The sequence below is a fragment of the Ursus maritimus genome, unplaced genomic scaffold (genome assembly GCF_017311325.1).
Source record: "Ursus maritimus isolate PB19 unplaced genomic scaffold, ASM1731132v1 scaffold_5, whole genome shotgun sequence".
Taxonomy (NCBI): domain Eukaryota; kingdom Metazoa; phylum Chordata; class Mammalia; order Carnivora; family Ursidae; genus Ursus; species Ursus maritimus.
The window spans coordinates 30,210,091-30,231,195 of NW_024426663.1; the positions used below are offsets into that span (position 1 = coordinate 30,210,091).

General features: G+C 43.2%; 1 protein-coding gene across 4 annotated transcripts in view; it reads right to left on the reverse strand.

The window, feature by feature from the left end:
- Positions 1–6,009: 6,009 nt before the first annotated feature.
- LOC103663859 (corticotropin releasing hormone binding protein) overlaps positions 6,010–21,105 on the reverse strand; it is a 60,177-nt gene continuing 45,081 nt past the window's right edge. For 3 of the 4 annotated variants that reach the window (XM_040622168.1, XM_040622169.1, XM_040622167.1), the window contains 8 exons: positions 19,703–19,846; positions 18,250–18,306; positions 17,799–17,892; positions 17,373–17,530; positions 15,844–16,054; positions 13,801–13,949; positions 9,477–9,594; positions 6,010–6,779 (listed from right to left, as the gene is read on the reverse strand). In XM_040622168.1, coding sequence (XP_040478102.1) covers positions 6,622–6,779; positions 9,477–9,594; positions 13,801–13,949; positions 15,844–16,054; positions 17,373–17,530; positions 17,799–17,892; positions 18,250–18,306; positions 19,703–19,705 — 948 coding nt within the window. In that variant the 5' untranslated portion in view covers positions 19,706–19,846 and the 3' untranslated portion in view covers positions 6,010–6,621. Of the gene's footprint in view, positions 6,780–9,476; positions 9,595–13,800; positions 13,950–15,843; positions 16,055–17,372; positions 17,531–17,798; positions 17,893–18,249; positions 18,470–19,702; positions 19,847–21,105 lie in introns of those variants that run through there. The other variant, XM_040622166.1, reaches the window with a different exon arrangement.

Sequence of the window (21,105 nt, forward strand, 5' to 3'; positions counted from 1 at the left end):
ATGTGACTCTTGATCTTGGGGTTGTGAGTTTGAGCCCCATGTTGGGAGTAGAGATTACTTAAACAAAACTTAAAAAAAATTTTTTTAAATAAAAATAGAAGAGCCACCTCCTATTTCCTTTAAATAGCACACCTCTTCACAGCATCTAAGATGAAATTATATAGCCAAAGCCTTGACTGATAAACAACATTTCTAGGAAAGATATACTCCTAATGTCCGCCATGTGCCTAGAATGGTTTGACACTTACAGAAGCTATTTAAAGAGGTGTGTGCTTCTGTTTATACTTTACGTGTGAGGTAAAATGACTTGCTCAAGGGCACATGGGTGATTAGTGGTTGAATTAGAACTCAGCCTCAGGTCTGGTTCTGGAGTCTAGCCTCCTTCCCTCTACCCCCCATCACCATGCCTGCTCTCACAGGACTAGATCTTGTTTCTAAAGCCGCATCTCTGGCCTATCCATTCTCCATGGGCAAGACTGCACTCCAAGCTGGTCCTAGGCAAAACTAATGAAGGATACTACATTTGTCTTTGACAATATCCCCAACTCCCCAGCAAGCTTTCTTTGGCTTCCCCTTATAGATTCTCGGTCAGCTAGTGGTTTCATCAGTTCCTTTCTGGCTTTCCCAAGGGCCTTAATTGGGCATTCATGTGAGTCTGTATCCTCCTCTCAGTATCTTACACTCTTAATTCCATATACCACACTCTCCTTTATTCAAAGCTTACCTGCCAATTCTATGTCACCTTATAATGCTTAGTGGTATCTTAAATGGTCAATTTAATTACTGATTTCTAAGTTATTTCATTAACTATTAATTACCTCTACATGGTTTGAAAAGCAACAGAGAACTTATGAATTACTTGCTCAATTAAAAATACATACTAGGGGTGTCTGGATGGCTCAGTCATTTAAGTGACCAGCTCTTGATTTCGGCTCAGATCATGATGTCAGGGTCTTGAGATTGAGCCCCACATCAGACTCTGTGCTGAGCATGGAGCCTGCTTAAGATTCTCTCTCTCCCTCTGCCTCTCCCCGCCCCCAACCCCCACCTCCGACTCTCGTGTACTCTCTCTCTCAAGAAAACCCACAAAAACCCAACCAACCAACCAAACAAATAAACAAACTAAAAAACATTCTAAAGAACAAAAGGAGAAGGATTTCAAAGGTGCAAATTTTGGTGATATTCTCAGTCAAGTGTTTTTTTGCTGTCCCTCAAATCATACCACATAGACAGCCATCATATGGTCTTGTGCTTTGCCCAGCTTGATTACTTCAGAACCATTTATAACACAGGACACATGTTCTTACACTTTACAAACCTGGAGAGGGGAGGAAAGTCAGCAGAGAGGAGTACATCTAATTCCTAGGAAACCCTGTGTCTCATAACCCATCTATTCACAAAGATGGCAGTTCTCTCTAGCCTATCCATCTGTATGTCCTAGTATTGGCATTAAATACTTAAAGCACAAAACACATCTCATTTTCAATTTTTCAGCTGCAGAGGGATTGACTACACTATCGCTACCAAGAGCAAAGCCCAGAGTCCAATTAGGAGACCTTTATTTTCATTATGTTTTCACACCTTCAAATCAAGCCTTTTTTCTCTTATCCGGATTTCCTCTTTTGCCTGTTTCTCTCTTTGCATAGTTTGTCATAACACATGAAGAAAAAACATTTAAACTCAGAGAGATAAATGGATGGTAATCATTATAAATGACTGATGAGAGTTGAAGCCATTCAGTCTGCTTATTTGAACATGCAAAGGCATTTCTCTCTCCTGAAATACCACACTGAACAGACAGGAGTGTATTCGGATATAATTTCATGTGATTACCCTATAATAGGAGCTCCTCGCCACAATTCTCTATCAGGTGTTGTTAAGCACACAAACTGCCTACCAATAAATCCTGTCCATCAAATCTTTTTCTTTCTTTCTTTCTTTCTTTCTTTCTTTCTTTCTTTCTTTCTTTCTTTCTTTCTTTTTTCTCTTTCTTCCTTCCTTCCTTCCTTCCTTCCTTCCTTCCTTCCTTCCTTCCTTCCTTCCTTCCTTCCTTCTTTCTTTCTTTCTTTCTTTCTTTCTTTCTTTCTTTCTTTCTTTCTTTCTTTCTTTCTTTCTTTCCTCTTTGCAGGCAAAGGCTGGCAACATTGCCTACCTATTAAAATGTCAAGAAATGAAAATCTTAAGTTGAAAGAGAAGAATCTGGAAGAATCTTTATCACAAAAATTTGTCCTGTATCAAATGTATTTCCTCCCTTCGGAAAAACTATCTAACAGGCCAGAAAAAGTAGTAGTAAAAGGCAAAATTAAATAATTAAATACAGAAGCAGAAACATAAGTTGGTATTATGGACTTATTTGGCAGCTCAATTAACCAATTAATGTTTTTAACTAATACTGAAGAGAGCACAGCCCAGCTTGAGAAGACTGATTTAACAACTACTTTTATAGGGCGCCTGGGTGGCTCAGTCAGTTAAGCGTCTGCCTTCAGCTCAGGTCATGATCCCAGGGTCCTGGAATCAAGTCCCGCATCGGGCTCCCTGCTCAGTGGGGAGTCTGCTTCTCCCTCTCCCTTTATCCCTCCCCACTGCTTATGCTCTCTCTCTCTCAAATAAATAAACAAAACATTTAAAGAAAATTACTTTTAAATTACTTTGATCCAATATTTACTCCTGAAGCAGGGATTCTTATCCTGAAACCTTGAATGTACTTCAGGGTCCTGTGAATTCTCAGAAATTTGGGGGTGTTCTTATGTATATTGGGTTTTTTTTTCCCCTCTGAGAAATGATCTGTAGTTTCTGTCAAATTTTCAAAGGGGTCTAGTCTAAGAATCAGTGTTCTTACAAGATTCTTTAAGGCATATGGAAAAGTTGGATACAATGATTTCAGTTAAACCTTGGTGTTTGTGAGATCACAGATGTGCATTTGAGGTATCTTTCTCTGGAAGACAATGAGATCAGGCCTGTCTGGATAGTTGCAACAAAACCTGATGGGAAAATCAGAGAATAGCTGAGAATTGGAGAATAGCAAGCCCCTTGTATGAACTATGGTAACACTCAATGCTATACCCAAATCATCATCATCATCGTCACCATCATCATCATCATCTCAGTAACTTCAGGTAATAAACATTTACTTCTCATTCGCACAAAGTCCGATTCCTGCTCAACAGGCAGCCTTCCATGGGGTCACTCAGGGACCCAGGATCTGCATCCTACGGCTCTGTCGTCTTGTATGGTCTTGGATTCCTCTGTTAAAACCTCGGTATCTTGCCAGTAGGTAACAGAGGAGAGAGAGGGCATGGAGGATCACATGAGGTTTGGACATCATTTTACCCACATTCCTAAGGCAAAATTCAGCCACATGACCAAACCTAACTATAAGGGAGGCTGGAAATTGTAGTCTAGCTGTATATTTAGGGGGGTAGAAAAAATGACTTTTGGTGAACACAATAGCATTTCTGCCCTATGCTCTTAAATGAAGCAATAGGACCAGGACCAGGAAGAGGTTGGAGGTGAAGAAGACATGCTGCTTCAGATACTGGGAAAGTCCATTGTCATCGGCAGACACATGTACTTCACCAACAGTAAGCAGTAGGGGCAGGAGGTGGAAGAGTGTTCAGAGGAGAGGCCAGGCATAATGGCATAATACTTAGGAGCAAAAATGCTCAGAATGCCCGGCATGGAGGCAGGAGGAATTTGGGAATCCAGTGATCCGTAGCAGAGCCCGAGTCACCTAATGAGTATTCAGGAAGACCCAGGGCTAGGAGTGGAGGGTAAGAGCCCGGTCAGGCATCTCTACCTAGAGTGAGATAACCCAGAGCAGCGGGGTTACATTACAGGGGCGAGGGCTGCACACCAAGGTAAAGAGCCAGGACAGAATATTTGTGAGGTGACTCCTTCATGACCAGAATGCTGGACAAGAGCTATCTAAACTCCTCCTGACCGAGGTCAGGAATGGTCCTAGAGATGTGCAGAGCCTACGGACAGGGTTCAACTACCCCGAGAAGCTCACGGGAACCTGTCCAGGCCTGACACGATCCACCCTCAAATGTTACCAGTAACTTCATCCTCACAGACAACAACCCAAACTAACCCCAGCTTCCTCACAAACGTCCTGGGATGAAAAAGGGCAATGAATCAGTACAAACCCTTCAGAGAGCAGAGCAAATGCCTTATTAACAGCATGGGGTGGCAAACTTGCTTATAAGTAATAACTAGTAATTAAAAGTGACAGCTGACATGAACAAGACATACTTCTTGGGCTTCAATATATATTTAACCACTTAATCTTGACACAAATGTTTATTTGAAGGAGGTACCTTTATTACCCCAGTTTTACAGATTAAAAGCTGAGCAGGGAGGCTTATACGTAACTTGCTCAAGTGAGTGGCAGAGGTCTGGCTCCAGAGTCAGTGACCTTACCCAGTATGCATACTGCTTTCTGAGAAAGTCAAATCCGACCAGAATTTCAGATAACATTTTACTCACTTAGTGAAGGTGCCAGTGAGGACCCACCATGTAACGCTCCCCAGAAATCTCATCCACCATTTTGCTTCCAGAGAACTGCCCCATCCTTTTAGAATGAAGACTAAGACATGGGTATCCAAAGAATGTCTTGGACAGTTCACTGGAGGGGCTGTACTCTTAAGGAATGTGTGCTCTGGTGCAGTGATAAGCTTTGAAGTAAAATACGTCACGAATGAACGACTGCAAACTGTCAGCATTAGAAGGGCGACAGTCCTCCCCGTTTTAGTGCCGTGAGGTTGACTCGCTTGCATACTGTCCCTTAGGAATGAAAGCAGGTTGTCCTAAGGTCCACGATAAAATACTCGCCTCCTTACCTCAGGCCATTTTCTGTACTCAGCATACAGGATCATGAGGGTTAAAAGCCAGAAACTGCTGACAGTGATGTCACTGCATTCATTCTTAGGTTGCTAAAGGGACTGTGAAAAAGAAAAGGGTTCAACTTCACAGAACTTATTTTCTAGGAAATGAGAAATCCAATATCTTATATAACTAACCAGGAATTCTATTCATCCAGGCATTTATTCATTCATCCCAGCCTTTATCCTACCATTTATTCATCCGTCCACCCGTTCATCCAGTCAGGCATTAATTCACTCATTGGGAAATATCTACTGAGCCAAATTTGTGCTAAATTCTGGGTATTTTTAGCACCCTCAATCAGTAGTTTTTCTTTCTGTCTGGTTTTCAAATTGTGTTAATAAGCCCAGTGTATGGGATTCTAGTACATTTCATTATAGAATGACCATTATATTAAATATGTTTCAGGAATCATAATTAGGCCATTAGTTGTGGTAGAGTTTGCAGCTTCTATCCACTAATCCAAAGAAAAGAGTTCAGTGAGGAGTATTTCTTTTTTTGCTCAGGACCTCGTTTTTGGCCCTAAGCTGTATTTGTAGACCATATGATTAGTCTCCAGCCAAGTGTGGACAAGTCTTAGTCAACAGTAAATTGCCCTCTGTACCAAAGAAGTCCCCCAATATCTGCAAATGTCTATGAGAGCTATAAGGCCCTGGTTGTTCTTGTTGAGAAACACCCCACTGGGACAAAAACATGTACTCTCAGTTCTCTTGGAGGACGTGGAAAAAGGCTTTCTGAACTAGTTAGTGTTGTTTATGCAAACACTTTTGCTCTAAATAATTCTACCCCAGTGGCCCAGAGTTCTACTGGCTGTAAGAAGTCTAAAATGAGGTGCGCCTGGGTGGCGCAGTCGTTAAGCGTCTGCCTTCGGCTCAGGGTGTGGTCCCGGTGTTCTGGGATCGAGCCCCACATCAGGCTCCTCTGCTGGGAGCCCGCTTCTTCCTCTCCCACTCCCCCTGCTGTGTTCCCTCTCTCGCTGGCTGTCTCTCTGTCAAATGAATAAATAAAATCTTAAAAATCTAAAATGATTTAGCTCAGCATTCGGTTCTGCATCACACAAGAACCTTATTTTCTGATGGTAGTAAAGGAGGGGACTACTCAGGAAAGCAAAGCACAATGTCAAGGTGCCAACATTCTGATATATTTATTCAAGTTTGTATTTGTGGGTGGAAAATTTTTCCATGCTACAAAGTTTTGTTAGAAGCAAGATGCTACAAATTAATAAATAATAGCTATAGTTATTGCCTACTATAAACAGAATAACAAACAGAAAATAAACAGACGCAACTACTTTGGTATACACAGACATTCAACTGTTTTCTGCTCTAGGACTGATATGAACACCACCATTTTAATTTCTTTATAGCATTTTCCCTGGAGATACAACTTTTTTTTGGAGATACATTTTCTTATTGTCCATTGTTTGTGCTTCTCTTACCAGTTCAGGTTTGTAGCATACCAAAGAATTACAGAAAACTGTTTTTCTACCAAAGGTGGGCTATTTGCTGCCATGTGGTCATTCATTTATTACAGTGAAAAAGAAGCGAAGTACAAAAATTAATGCGTGCTTGTGCACACACGGGTGTGTGTGTGTGTGTGTGTGTGTTGTCTAATGTGCGCTCAAGCCTGGGAATACTGGCTGGTATGAAAGGCTTTTAACTAGCTGGTCATCAAAATCATATATAATAGCCATTAAAAACTCACTTAGCTAGCAGCATGTAAATCACTGGGGTTGGTTACTCAAACACTAGACAGACAGATTTCTTGGATACTGTTTCCACTTGGGTTTTCCAGTTCATATGGTTCCAGCTGGCGGTACTCAAAAGTCACACGATTCATGTGCTTTCCGCTGGAGACCATGCGCACCACCGTGTTGTCACAGCCAATTTTCATTTGGGCTATAATTCATGAAAAAAGTAAAAGTTTCCCTGAAGGTTAGAAACCATACAAACCATTTCCATCGATAAGACCATTTAAACACAAAGAAAGCGAGGGGATGTAGCTTCCTCTCACATAGTCAAACCATGCACCTGCCATCAGGTGAAACATTCTGTTTTCATTTTTATTATATAATAACTGTAGAATACTGAAAGTGAACTCAGTTTTCCTCATGCGCAAAAACACTGTTAGCCAAATTAAAGGTGGCTGGAAAGAGGAATTAAAAAGAGAAATCACGGGGCGGTGGGGGGGGGAGGAAAAGAAAGAAAATCACAGGCCCAAAATGGTGTCCTTTAGACCAAGGTATGAAACTGGGGCTTAATACCTAATGTAATTGTAATTTCAAACTCCCCTGGAAGGGTAGCTTTAACCAGTCAGTCAGGAATTTTTCTATCAGTGTCAATGAGTCAGCTACAGGGGCCCTCTCCATCCCCCAAAAGGAGGATGAGGCGATCCGCATGACAAGACACCTTGCTTTCCCCCTAAAGGAAAGTGGCCTTGTCTGGAACAATATTTTTCTTTTGCCAAATTTCTTGCCCCACCTTCTATAAAAACCTTCTATTTGGTACAATGCCTTGGAGACCCCTCTACCTGCTAGATGGAATGCTGCCCGATTCATGAATTGTTTAATAAAGCCAATGAGATCTTTAAAATCCATTCGGTTGAATTTTTGTTATTTAACAGAGGCGGTAAGATGTCTTTGCACTTTTCATGTTCTCCTACCTGCAAGGCTTCCCTGGTAAAGGCAGGGAAGGCAAGCCGGCCGTCTACCCGGCACCTCTGCCCTAGCTCAGTGTTCTCAGCCGGAGCAGTGCCGCCCTCTAGGGACAGGTCGGAAATTTGCAGGGGCAGTTTTTAGTTACCTGAGGATGCAAGTGCCATTTAGTGGCCAGGGCTAGAGGATGGACGGAACTGCTGGATTTTATGTCGACTAAAAAAAAAAATCACCTGTTTATTATTTTCTGAGCCTAGATAATAACTCTGTTTACATTTAAGCAAAACATTATTTGCATAGTTTAGATATACACTAATATACTTGTTTTTGTTCTATTGCTCACCGGTACCTTTTCTCTCTCATTTTTTCAGTACTTCTTATATGGAATGGCTTTTGATATCCTTACTTCTCTTAAATCCAATCTTATTCATTATTCATTTTTTTAAATTTTATTATTTGTCTAAGCATCTGGCAATGTTTATGTATTCTAGTGCAGATGTGACTGAACAATCGTACATTGAAACTCATAGTAGTTCTATCAAAAATTTCTTTTATTTCTCCACTGTCAAGCTGGTTCCTGAGGTGAGATTTATCTGCCCAACAATCATTTTTTCTGCTGTTTTAATTTTGTCTATTTCCCCCCCACCCTACCTGCTTTGTCTCTGTCAGGCCTACATCCTGAGAAACACCAGCGTTATTATTGCATAACAGGTATTTCACAAACCTGTGCCTGGGTTCAAGAGAAGTGAAACAGCCAGGTATTTGAGGAAAGTCAATTTCGAGACATAACAAATATAAATCCTATAACTGTTTTTATATAAGTACCCGGGAGTCTAGGTTAAGCTTCTTTGAGGAGGTCCAAATTTAATTTTCTTTAAATGATTTGGAAGATTATTCTTTTTTTGATCTTACTCTAAACTTTAATATATATAACATGCTGCATTTGTTAATGTGTACCTGATTTACTTATTATCTGACATAACTGTGCCAAAATTACTCTGGCTTCAATTACCTAAATTTCAAGGCACAAGTATTCTTTAGACCTTAATCTACTCTTCTTACCCAGAGCAAATGCATCTCCTCACAGGTGCCCCTCCTGCATGGAAGGATCCAGTGCTTCAGAGAACACAGTAAGAGGCGAGAAAAGCCACATGCACTGACAGTTTAAACCAGCAATTCCCAGCCACCCTCACCCCACCTGACCATCATCCAGTGGAAAATCCTCACTGATCGTTCACAAAGAATATGTGGTTCTGTTCGGCATGCTGTGCATTCAACTGCTCTTTCATTGCCAGTGACCATTTTTAGGTTTCAGAATGTATTTCTGTTTTTGTACTGGTCTTTCAGAGGCTGGCTTTGCCCCTAGAAGTTGGGGACATCAGCAGTTCTGAGAATTTCTAATAAAGCATACCACTTTTTAATTTATGTACTATGAGTAATACACACGTATACATATATATGGAAAAGTTATTTAGATATTTCTCCATTACTTAAAAAAGATATTACTTCATTATTATACTCTTACTAAAATTGATGATACATCTATTCAAAGCATAGTTTTCGGTTAGTAAACTCTTTGGTCTCTAGAGGATGAAAGCAGACACCTTCAAGAAGGTGAGAGGGAAAAAAAAAAAGAAGGTGGAAGGAGCACAGAATATAATGTCATTTTCACGGTTTTCTTAGGGCCAACCTTAAACACGCACCCTTCTTTCTTCAGTGGTTCCTCTCCCAGTGTTAGATATATTGGTAATGCCTTCTCAATACCGTACATATGCTCAAATGTAAAAATCCTTACATTGGCCCAAGGTGCAAACTCCAAGTGTTTTGGGTGGAACTTGCCTTCCATGTATAAAAAAATCTGAGGTGTTTTACTTAAGGAAGTATCAAGTTTTTTTAAGGAATCTTGACAGGCTGATAAATACTAATCAAAGAAATATCTCACCAGGGCCGTGAAAGGAATAGCAGAGGTCAGCCAAAGGCATCATCTTGGAAGGGTCCAGCCCAGGTCCTCCCAGCAGCTCCACAAAGTCTCCTATTCCCCCACAACCTGCTGAGGGCTTCTAAGAGAATAAAGCAGCAGAGAAAGATATATTTCAACCAGTTACAGAAGTCAAACCATTTGACCAACCGCAAGTTGGTGAATTCACTCAATCAGCCACTGACATGTTGGCAGTGCCGTTTAATTGAACATCCGGGACTCCGGAAATGAAAAGACGTTTATAAGGAAAAAAATCATAAGAACTGCTTCTGCATCAGTTGAGTAATCATTTTTTTCAAACGTGTGTGCATTAAAAAAAAAATGTCATAATCTCAAGGACTGGAATGACGAAATGGGAATCTGTAAACTCCACATAAAATGAATGAAAATCGAATCTGAAAATGCTTTGCTTTTTAAATCATTTGGACATACATACAGAATTATTCGAATTTCTTAATGCATGCAGTCAGTATTTATAAATAGGGCTTTCATATCACTTTTTCCTTCAACTTACCTCTTTTCCTCTTCTTTAGAAAGGACTTCTCCTGCTCTTGGGACAATCCTTATCATTTCTACTAATGGGCATTTAGATGAGTTCTAAGAAAGGAGAAGCCTACTTCCGGGGCTCAAGGTAGGTAGAGATACCAGTGTCTTTCTCCTCCCAACTAAAACAAACTTATTTCAAGCTACTGAAAACCAGAACGTATTGCAGAGTGTAATCCACTGTAACTGTTGTAAGTGTAATCCACTTCCCTTCATCCTTTCCACCCTGCCTTGTCCACAGCAATTCCTACATTTCACTTTCCCACAAAAATAAAGCAGCCACTCTCAGTCCCGAAGGTTGCACTTTGGGCCGCCCATCTCGTGTGATCAGGGCTGCTGGCCTTGTCAGCATGGTCCCCTGTGCCCACAGGGCCCACACTTATAAGGGCCTTGTGCTTGGTTTAAGGATCTGCTGTCACATCCTGAAATTCCTAATAATGCTAAAATAAGGGCCTGCACATTTTCATCTTGCACTGTCCCCATGATTACATAGCCAGTTTTGCCTGGGATCTTCTTCACTGAGGCATACTACCGCGAGATCTAGTGCAGAGCGGCAAGGTGCTCAGAAGTGAACCAGGCAGACTCTGCCACATGGGGAACATCTGAAATAGAAAATGTTAGGGGCACCTGGGTGGCTCAGTCAGTTAAGTTTCCGCCTTCAGCTCAGGTCATGACCCCGGGGTCTTGGAATCGAGCCCCACATTGAGCTCCCTGGTCAGTGGGGAGTCTGCTTCTCCCTCTCCCTCTGCCCCTCCCCCTGCTTGTGTTTTCTCTCTCTCAAATGAATAAATAAAATCTTTAAAAAATAAAATAAAATAGAAAATGTTGAATACACACACACATAAACACACACATTCAAACATCTAGAAGACACTGAAATGCAACTACAACTAAACAACAAATTAGGAAATAATATGTAACACCAACGGTTTGGCTAATACAAGGAAGGGGTGGGGACATACGTTTTTTTTTAAGTGCCCACCATATCCTGGGTCCTATGCTTAGACGCTCTATACATAATTTCATCCAATAATGAAACAGAGGCTTAATTAGCCTTCCTGTGTACACAGCTTATGTTCTTGTATGAAGAGCTGAATGAGAGGTGAAGGAAAGAAACCTTAATTGCCTTTCCCTTCAGGAGAGGATGTCCAGGGGGAACGTCTCTCAAGACTAAACTTTCCACTTGGTTCTTCAGGTTCTAAATTTCAGCAGGAGGTGATGAAGGGAAAAAGGCAGGCCCCAGAGAGAGAAATGGGAAGTAAGGAAGTTGGGAAGAAGTAGGAGCTAAAATGAGGGGATCCAAACAGACACAAAGAAGTTGGATAAACCTGTTCCTTAACGTTCAAGGACTTCGCTCTGCTCTTCCCAAACCTCGCAGCTATTCTTAGGAATGAGAAGCACCTCACTCCCTGCTGTGTTCAGCTGCTCAGTAGTGATCCCCTAGGTTTCTCTGTTGAGGTTCTAGCTCCCTGGACAATGCTGCTACCATCTCTTGCCTAGACTCTGACAATGGCCCTCCTTGCACCACTCTGGCTCCCACAGCCCATTCACCAGCCAGAACAGTCTTTACGTAATTGTCTCCCTCCCCCTGTGGACCCTGGTAATTAATTTGGTCATGAGGTCAGCAATTCCCAACCACCCTCACTGGACCTGAGCATAATCAAATGGATTATGTCACTTTCCTGCCTGTCCCCATTCAGTGGTTTCCCCACTGCACTTAGAATAAACTCAAACTCCTTCTTATGCCTTGCTGGGCTCTCCACACCCAGGCTCTGCCCTTCTCCCTGATGCTGTCCAATATCACCCCGGCTCTCCCTACCTTCCTACCTACCTTCCTTCCTTTTTTTTTTTTTTTTAAGATTTTATTTATTTATTTGACAGAGAGACAGCGAGAGAGGGAACACAAGCAGGGGGAGTGGGAGAGGGAGAAGCAGGCTTCCCGCTGAGCAGGGAGCCAGACTCAGGACTCAATCCCAAGACCCTGGGATCATGACCTGAGCTGAAGGCAGACACTTAACGACTGAGCCACCCAGGTGCCCCTACCTTTCTTTCTTTCTATTTCTAGAACCCAGCAAGCCCATCCCTCCCTCTGAGCCTCTGCATTACCGTCCCCTGTGTTCCCGGCTCTTCCAGTGGCTTCTGAATCCTTCCTACCTATCACTCACATTTTACTTCAAACGTCTCCTTCTCTGAGGTTTTCTTTCCTGACCACCTTACCTCAAGGAGCTCCCCCCACCCACTCCCTTGTCTATCACAGCACTCTGCCTCATCTTCTGCTGGGCACTTATCACTATTTCGAATGCATTACACTTCTGCTTATCTCAACCCACTAGAAAGCAGGTTCCATGTGAGAGGACCTGTGTTGCTTCTTGCTCATTTCCAGCATCTAGAATAGTGCCTTGCACATAGGAAGCACTCAAAAACTATTTTGTAAAAGAATAGATGCCTAAAACACTGCAGACTTCGACACTTTTTCAAGAGGAAACACCAAGATTACTCCTCACAGCCAAGAACAATTAAAGTGCAGCTCTCCCAACCTGGGATCACACTTGCCATGGTATACATCAGGACTGACATACAAACAATCTCAGGCCAAGAGGGCTATGCCAAAGACAGCTGCTTATTCTGGTCTTTATCAAAGGATTATTCTTCCACTAAGGCCCAATCAACCAAAAAAAAAAATAAATAAATAAAGGCACTGGCCCATGAAATTAGGGCTTCATGGAAATTAGATATACACCTTTTTTCAGTGCTCCTCCTATTTATTCGGTTTTCACTGAAATCTGCCTGATTAGGAACAATGACTGTCTTTGATGTCAGGAAATATATGAGATATCTTAACCTAGGAATATGAGAAAGTGAAAGGAAATGAGAATGACTCAGAGCAAAGCAGCTGGAAGTGCACCCCCCCCAAAAAACGTGGTCAAGCTCAGCATTAATTGTAAAATCCATATAGAAGTTCATGGAAATAAAGATTGATGGAGACTCTCAACTAATATTTTCATGCAAAATATACTGAATTAAATGTAATGTAAAAAAGAGACGCCTGGGTGGCTCAGTCGGTTAAGCGTCTGCCTTCAGCTCAGGTCACGATCCCGGGGGCCTAGGATCCAGGTTTGCACTGGGCTCCCTGCTCAGCAGGTTCCCCGCTGCCTGCCGTTCCCCCTGCTTGTGCTCACTCCCTCTCTCTTTCTCTCTCTCTGACAAATAAATAAATAAAATCTTTAAAAAATGTAATGTAAAAGAAATCTTCAAAACTTTACTGTATTTTGTAACATAAAACTCCAATTTTGTATTTTATGCTACACTTAGCGTTCCTCCGTCACACAGCTCTGTCACCGAGATACTGCCTTCATGTCATAAAAAATTCCAATAATCAGAAAAACAGCTGTGTCGATGACTCACACTAGGTTCTGCTAGGAGAGAATTTTTGCAAAAGAGGCAAGTACAAGAGAGTTCAATTGTAATTATATGCCACAACTTTCCCAATTGAAAACATTTCTTATATCACAAGAGAAGTATTCAAGTAATCAGAAGGGGCACCTGAGTTTGCAACATGCAGCGTAAGGGAAATAGAAGGGGGCTTTCATCAAAGCAGCAAGGGCAAAGCACATGTGGGACTGACAGTCAACAGAAGGACATACGCCCGCAATTTGCTAATGTCCGCGTCTGCCCTGTATGCTTTCTCCTCCTCTGATAAAGCCGTGGCCTTAGTAAATGATTGGGAAGTAAGAAAGCAACTTACCTTTAACTGCAGACCATTTAAGTGTCCCAGGGTGAGATCCGATATTTTGATCACCACGGGATAAATTATGGAGAAGCTGCAGTTTCGACGCAGATGTGGGACAACCAGGGTAAACCTTCCACTGGGGGTCTGAGAAATCGCATTGCAGGCTTTGTGGAAAAACAAAATCACATTTTCACTATTTGGTATGCTGGGCTTTTACAGAAATTTATCCCATCCTTATTCTAGGCTCCTATTCATGGTCTAGGGCCTCGTGGCCTGGACAACAGGTATCATCACAAGGGCAATTTGGAGTCAGGAAGCAGTCAAGGAGATATAAGTCACCAGTGATGTATGGACATTGTCAGAAGGTCCCAGGCGGCAAGGGGCTTCTAATCTCAATCTCAAGGAGTTACCTTGTTTACAACAATCGTAAGACATACATTAATAATCAGTCAAACAACACTAGCTTGTAGAAGTTCTGGAAACACTTCATTAACTAGGGTCCAAGTTTGAGCTGTAAATCTAGAAAAATAAAAGCTCAAAGATAAGGCCAGAACTCAAACCCTGCCTGCCTGAAACCCTCGTTCACTGAACTTGGAACCATAATGATATTTTTTCTTTTAAAGATTTTATTTATTTATTCGACAGAGATAGAGACAGCCAGTGAGAGAGGGAACACAAGCAGGGGGAGTGGGAGAGGAAGAAGCAGGCTCATAGCGGAAGAGCCTGATGTGGGACTCGATCCCGGAATGCCAGGATCACGCCCTGAGCCGAAGGCAGACGCCCAACCGCTGTGCCACCCAGGCGCCCCCATAATGATATTTTTAAAATAATGAAGTCAATAAATAAAAAAACAGTTACAAAATAGTCTGAGAAAAATAGAAAGCAAGCTTATATCTGAATAAATATTTGCTGGGTGTTAAGTGGTAGATTGACTAAAAGGTAAAATATTTTTAAACATAGTGTTTAGCCCTATCTAAGACGTTCTGATTTGTTTTGTATCTCAAATCTAGACTTAAAATAAATTTATTCCCCTAGCTATGAAACTAGAAGTATCAGAGTTTTGCTGATCATGGGCCAAAGATTTCCGATTGACCAGAATAGGTAAGAACTACCTCTTCCTCCTTCCTATGTTTAAATTACACTTAATTTCAAAAAGAACTGAAATCCCTTCATGATTCTAGAAGATTTCTGACTTTTAACCACACAAAATATAGGAGAAACATTTCATGTTGCTTTCTAGAGTTATTCTGCTCCAGTCCTGAAAAATGGACTTGCGGGGGGGGGGCTTTTTTTTTTTTTAATAAAAATTGGAAGGTAAATCAATACATTATTCTTTGGCAGATTAGACCCCATTCTTCCACCATTTGAAGTGTTAATACTATTGTATGCAGCTAAAAATGAGTGATTTTTTCTTTCCCGATTAAAAAAAATTTTTTTTCTTTTAGTGGAGATAAACAATAAGCAGATGAATGAACTCATTTTGACTAGAATAACATGTTTTAGGCTTGGGCTGTTCAGCTTTACAGCATCTATGTGTATAACCAACAGAAATGAAGTAAGTTAGAGTGGCGTGCTCTGAATTAGAAAGCAATGTTGAGGTCCCTCAGTCCAACCCTCTGCTTAAGACATGAAATCTGTCTATTGCATCCCAGATAGAGCCTTTGCCTAAATATCTCTAAGATGGCAACTTCAGATCTGTTTCCTCAAGCTAATCCCAGATCAATGGAATGACTCAGAAGGATTAAAGTTCGTCACTGCATCCATTATAGTGCCTCAGAAGATCAGAAACAGACTAAAGAAAAAAAAAATAAAATTCTACTCACCAAAATTTAATATCCTATCTAGCTTGGGAAATAAATTAAAAACTGTGAATTGATTTTCAGAGTAATGAATAGGAAATATCCTTTAGGTCGTTTCTAATGACAAAAGACTTTCCGTTCAAATCATTCCTCACTTCAAATTTCTTAAGTCTGGTGTAATCCCACTACCTTTGAGAAGCATATCTGACACTCCCTCCAAGTCCTGCCTTTCCACTGAGAAGAGAGGGAGTCTACTTACGAAAGATGTTGGGATCTGTCTTTATGGTGAAGGTGAATCCATTTCCTGGTTCATGAACCCGGAAGAAGATCATGGCCACGTTCTGGGAAGATCTGATGCTCCTTCGGCTAAGACCACTGTCACAGAAATCTATGTACCGCTCAGTTGTGGCGAGAGGATGATCCTGGGAACTGGGAAACTTCTCCCCCTTGAGAATCCAACCATCAAATACCTTCCGACAGAAAACACAGACATAGATGATCATTCCCACCAACTCCTGAAGTCACAGTGTGCTGAAAGGGGGGTAAAGTTACCTAGCAATGAGCCTTCAGTCATAAGTTGGCAACTGACAACCTGAACTCCCTTGCCTGCTTGCTTTCCATCAGTATGTATTTTGACTATGAAGGTTGTTTGCAAGTATTACTATTAATGATTCTTTTCTTCATAAACCTTGAAGTATCCAAAGTAAGTAAACTTTGTTATACTCTATTTTATAATTTCAGCCTCCTTGATAAATGAAACTATAGACAATACACATTTTTGTCTTGGTCACATTTTCCACACACCCCATCTTCAGAAGAATTCCACACAAGCATAATTTGGATTTCAGCTTGTCTCTTCCTTCTCCTTAGTGACATATTAACAAAATATCTCAAAACTAGCAAAAGGAAAAAAACTGGAGCAGCAGGTTTCCCTACCTGCCAAAGGCTGTAATGAGCCCACTCACCTCATTTTGTAACTCTGATTTCATAGTAAACTATCAAGAACCACTTCAACACTCAGACAGCAAGGGCGGTTGTGCCACTTGGGACTTCTTTCCCTTCACTTTGTCAACGTTTGTGGTCAGATAAAAGGTCAGAGTCTACTGACAGGACTCTTAAAATCACCCAGGTCTCCAACTGAATGAGTCCAACCTAGTTCACGTTAGCAAACTCACCAGCTACGGACGACTTCACCAGACTAGTCGCCCTCTAAGGCGCCTGACGGGGACATTCTAATCACGACCAGTGTAACGGGACAGCGAAGCCCCAGCAGCCGTCCCCCGCCGACGGTCAGACTCAGCGGGACGACTGGGAGTGGGCATGTGGTAAGGCTGGGGGACTCGCCTCGCCTCCCAGCTGCCTCCGACGGCAGAGCCCTACCGCTTCCCAACCGGGTCACCGGGCACTGAGGACGGCCCCCGCGAGCCTGCAACAGCTCCACACAGACGCGGGCCGGCCTTCTCAGCTGCCGGGCCCTCTAGGCGGCCCGAGCGCCGGTGCCACTTAGCTTGTATCATTTTTCATCTAACACAGCGCTCCACGGCGCGAGTTCAAGTCTGGAAGCGCCGGTCCCGCGAGCGCACGGAGGGGAAGTTAAAGCACCGCAAGGGGGGAGGCTGCAGGCCCTCGGCTGCGGCGGCGAGGCTCGCTCCGCCGCGGGTCCGGGAAGCGCCTCTGCCGCTGGGGCACTAGCTCCACGCCCCGCAGCCCCACGCTGGGCACCCGCCCCGGCCCGTCCCCCCTTCCCGGCCTCGCGGCGGAGGGCGGGCGCGGCCCGGGTCGCCTCACCTTCAGGAAGTCGCCGCCCTGACAGTCGATGGAGACCAGGTCGTAGTGGATGGTGACGAACTCCTCGGGCTCGGCGATGAGGAAGGCGGCGCAGTGCAGCTGCGGCCGGTCGGCGGTGAAGGTGAACTGGCCCGGGAGGCTCAGCATGTCCAGGCACCCTGCGGGAGAGCAGTGGGGCCGGGCGGGCCGGGGCTGCGGCCACCGAGGCGCCCGCCCGGGGCAGCCCCTCTCACGTGCCCCGCTCCCGGGTCTGCGCGCCCAGCGCCCCGACTCCCCGGCCCGCCTCAGGCGCGCCTCTCGTCCCCAGCGGGACCCCGAGATGCCCTCCCCACCCCCGGCGATGCCCGGAACCTCCTGCCCTGGCGCAGAGCCCAAGCTCGCCACCTCCCCGCTGCCCGCGGACCGGCGCCGGCAGCCCCGACTCACGCAGAGCGCGGCGGTACACAGGCTCCCCCGCCAGCTCCCGCTTCAGGTTGGCGCCGAAGAGCAGGAAAGGGTCGTAGTCCGCCGCTTCCCGCAGCTGGCAAGGCAAGTGAGTCAGTCGGGAAAAGTTCAAGAGGTGGGAAAGGGGACTGGCAGCGGGGCACTCTCCCTGACCCGCAGCAGAGAGAATAAAGTGACGGGATACATCTCCCGCGTCCAGAGAAGAAAAGGTCTTAGACCCTTTCCATCAGACCAGGGTATCCCCAGGGGCTCAGGGAAGGACATAGAGACCGGGAGGAAGACCAGTCCAGGGGAAACCAGGAGAAAGAAGGGGCAAAAGATAGGGAAGAAAGAGCTAACCCCAACAAAGGCTGAGAGCTGAGGCAGCTTATCCACCCCCCAAGGCTGGACACACACACAGAAGATGTGATGGGTCAGTCTGGAGATCGCTCACCTCTAGGTACCGGTTCTCCCCTCTTAGAGCCATCAGGAAGATCAGAATGAAGTGACACTGAAGTTTGAAAGAAGGAGACATGCTGGCCTTGCTTCTGCAGCTGTTATGCTCGGCTCGGAAGGTCTCAGGCTTTGCTTCCCACACCTTCGCCCAGGCTGAGAGCTAGAAGCTGGTAGGGTCCCCTTGCTGGGTCTCTTTTATAGAGCAGTGAGGAGGGGAGGCTCTCTGTCCCTTAACTGATCTGAGCTCAGTAACCATGGGTTACCCTGTCTCAGTGACAAAGTGCGTGCTGATGACGAGGGTCCCCCTCTCAGCCACAAATTTTCAGAGTGGTCCAGCATTATTCACCAAGAATGATTTCAGGCACTTACAACTTACTGAACTAAACTGTGGGAGAGAGAATGAGGTAAGACTAGAGAATAGAGGAGGGCATTTTGCTGGATCTGCCAAATGCTGAATTATCTTCTCCTGTGGATATTTAGGGAATTCTTGGTGTTGAGAAGCAAAATGACAAAGTTACACACATGCATAAAATACCCAAACACATGTAACCTTATCATGCAGGCTTGTCACAGAACCTTGGATGGAATCATGCTGGAAACTATCAGAGAATACAGTATTCATGCAATTGCTCATGTCTCTCAGGAAGAAACGTGAGGTGTTTTTAGTTCCAAACAGAAGCTGAACAGAAGCTGAAGTCTGATTTTGCAGAAAATGGCAATGATGCAACTCAAGCTTTCTTTCAGTCCCTTCGTCTTTGCTTTATCCTTGTCCAGTTTCTTGTAAGCATTTCTCTAATGGAAAGCTAACTCAGGCATCTATGAACTTCTGGATTTTAGCCGAGCTTTGGCATTTAGCCCAAATGTATACATGGTAGGACACACTCCTGGGCCAGCTAACTGCGGCCATGACCTTGGCATCCATCTGAACCAGTGAGAGATGAAGTCATTCTATTTCACACCTCCAAACACTTAGATTAATTTAATAATCTGGTAGAAAGAAGTGTCCACAAGCTTTATTATAACTGCTTATCAGCAAAAGTACAGGGCTAAACAAATGACTTAGAGATATAGAAATAAGTATCTTTGCTGATTAGATAGACAACAGTTGCTTCCCCTTTATGTCAAAATTTGTGGGAAATATGGGGATGCTAAACTTTTGGCTTTCCAGTTTACGTGCTAAGCAAGGCAACTAAAAATTCTAAAACCATCATGTTGTTTTACCTCTCTCTGCTTGAAAGAAAGCATGATACTAGCTTGCTTTCTTAATTAAATTAGTACAAATAACAAGACCATAATACAAGTTTTCACTCAAGGAAATGGTTGTATTTTTGGTTTATAAATACTCAAAATTAAGCAGTAATTTACCTAGTGGTGTTGATATTTTCATATTTAAGACTGTTCGAGCTCTAAAGGGGCTGCCTCTTAGTTGTTTAACTGGGAGGCCTTCTTACCATACTCCAATTTTGGAAACAGTCCTCAGACCAGAGAGCCTGAAGGGGAAAGGTACCCAAAGGTCATGAATCCTGGCCACCATGTTCTTCTCCCCATCTTGGGACTGTTTAGACGTCTGAATTTCAGAGAGGGTATAAAGAAACCTGAGAGAAATAGTACAGTAGAAAAAAAATGGTTTAACACCAGCTTGCTTGGCCTCGAACATGCCAGGCCATCTTCAGGCCTCTCTCCCTCCCTGTTTGTGCCTCAGAAAGCTCAGGCACACTCATCCCACATGCCGTGGGCCCATTTTCCTTTTCTGTCAACCTAGCTATAGCCTTGGCTTGCTCCCAGGATTGAGCTCAGACTCAGCTTGGAGACTCCTGTTTATCCCACTTTGGGGGTCTGGCTTTGGTAGCATCACCATGGAGATGATCTTCTCCAATGTGCCCCTTCACACACACACACACACACACACACGCACGCACACACACACACACACCCCAACAATGATGTTGCTAACATGCATTCATGTTTCCTCCTCAAGAAGTGCACGCAGGAAGAGCTGGGATAAATGAGGGCAGACATAGCAACAGATAGATAATATTGTATTTTATATAACAACCCACAAATTATCACATATCGATGAACTTTATTTCCACAAAATGTGTTGTGTTCATCAGCCTAGCAAATATTTACTAAGCCAGTAGAAATTGTTTCTTGGTTTTTGTTTTGTTTTTTTTTAATTAAGAGTAACAACAGGAGAAGATATTTGCAAATGATATCTGACAGGAGGTTAATATCCAAAATATATAAAGAACTCATACAAGGCAACATCAAAAAACTCCCAAACAATCCAAAACAAACAAACAATCTGATTAAAAAATGGGCAGAGGACGCCTGCCTGGCTCATGCAACTCTGGATCCTGGGGTCGTAAGTTCGAGCACCATGTTGGGTGTAGAGATGACTTAAAAATGAAATCTTAAAAAAATAATAAAATAAAATAAAATGGGAAGAGGAGCCGAATAGACATTTTTTCCAAAGACATACAGATGTCCAACATGCATACATGAGAAGAGGATCAATGTCACTCATCATTAAGGAAGTGCAAATCAAAATCCCAATGAGGTAGCACCTCGTGCCTACTGGAACGGTTAAAATCAAGAATACAAGAAACAACAAGTAGAGGATATGGACAAAAAGGAACCTTCATGCACTATTGGTGGGAATGTAAATTGGTATAGCCACTGTGAAAAATGGTATGGAAGTTCTTTAAAAAATTAAAAATAGAAATACCATATGATCCAATAATTCTACTATTGGGTATTTACCTGAAGAAAATGAAAACATTAACTTGAAAAGATATATGCACCCCATGTTTATTGAAATATTAAATATAATAGCCAAGACATGGAAGCATCC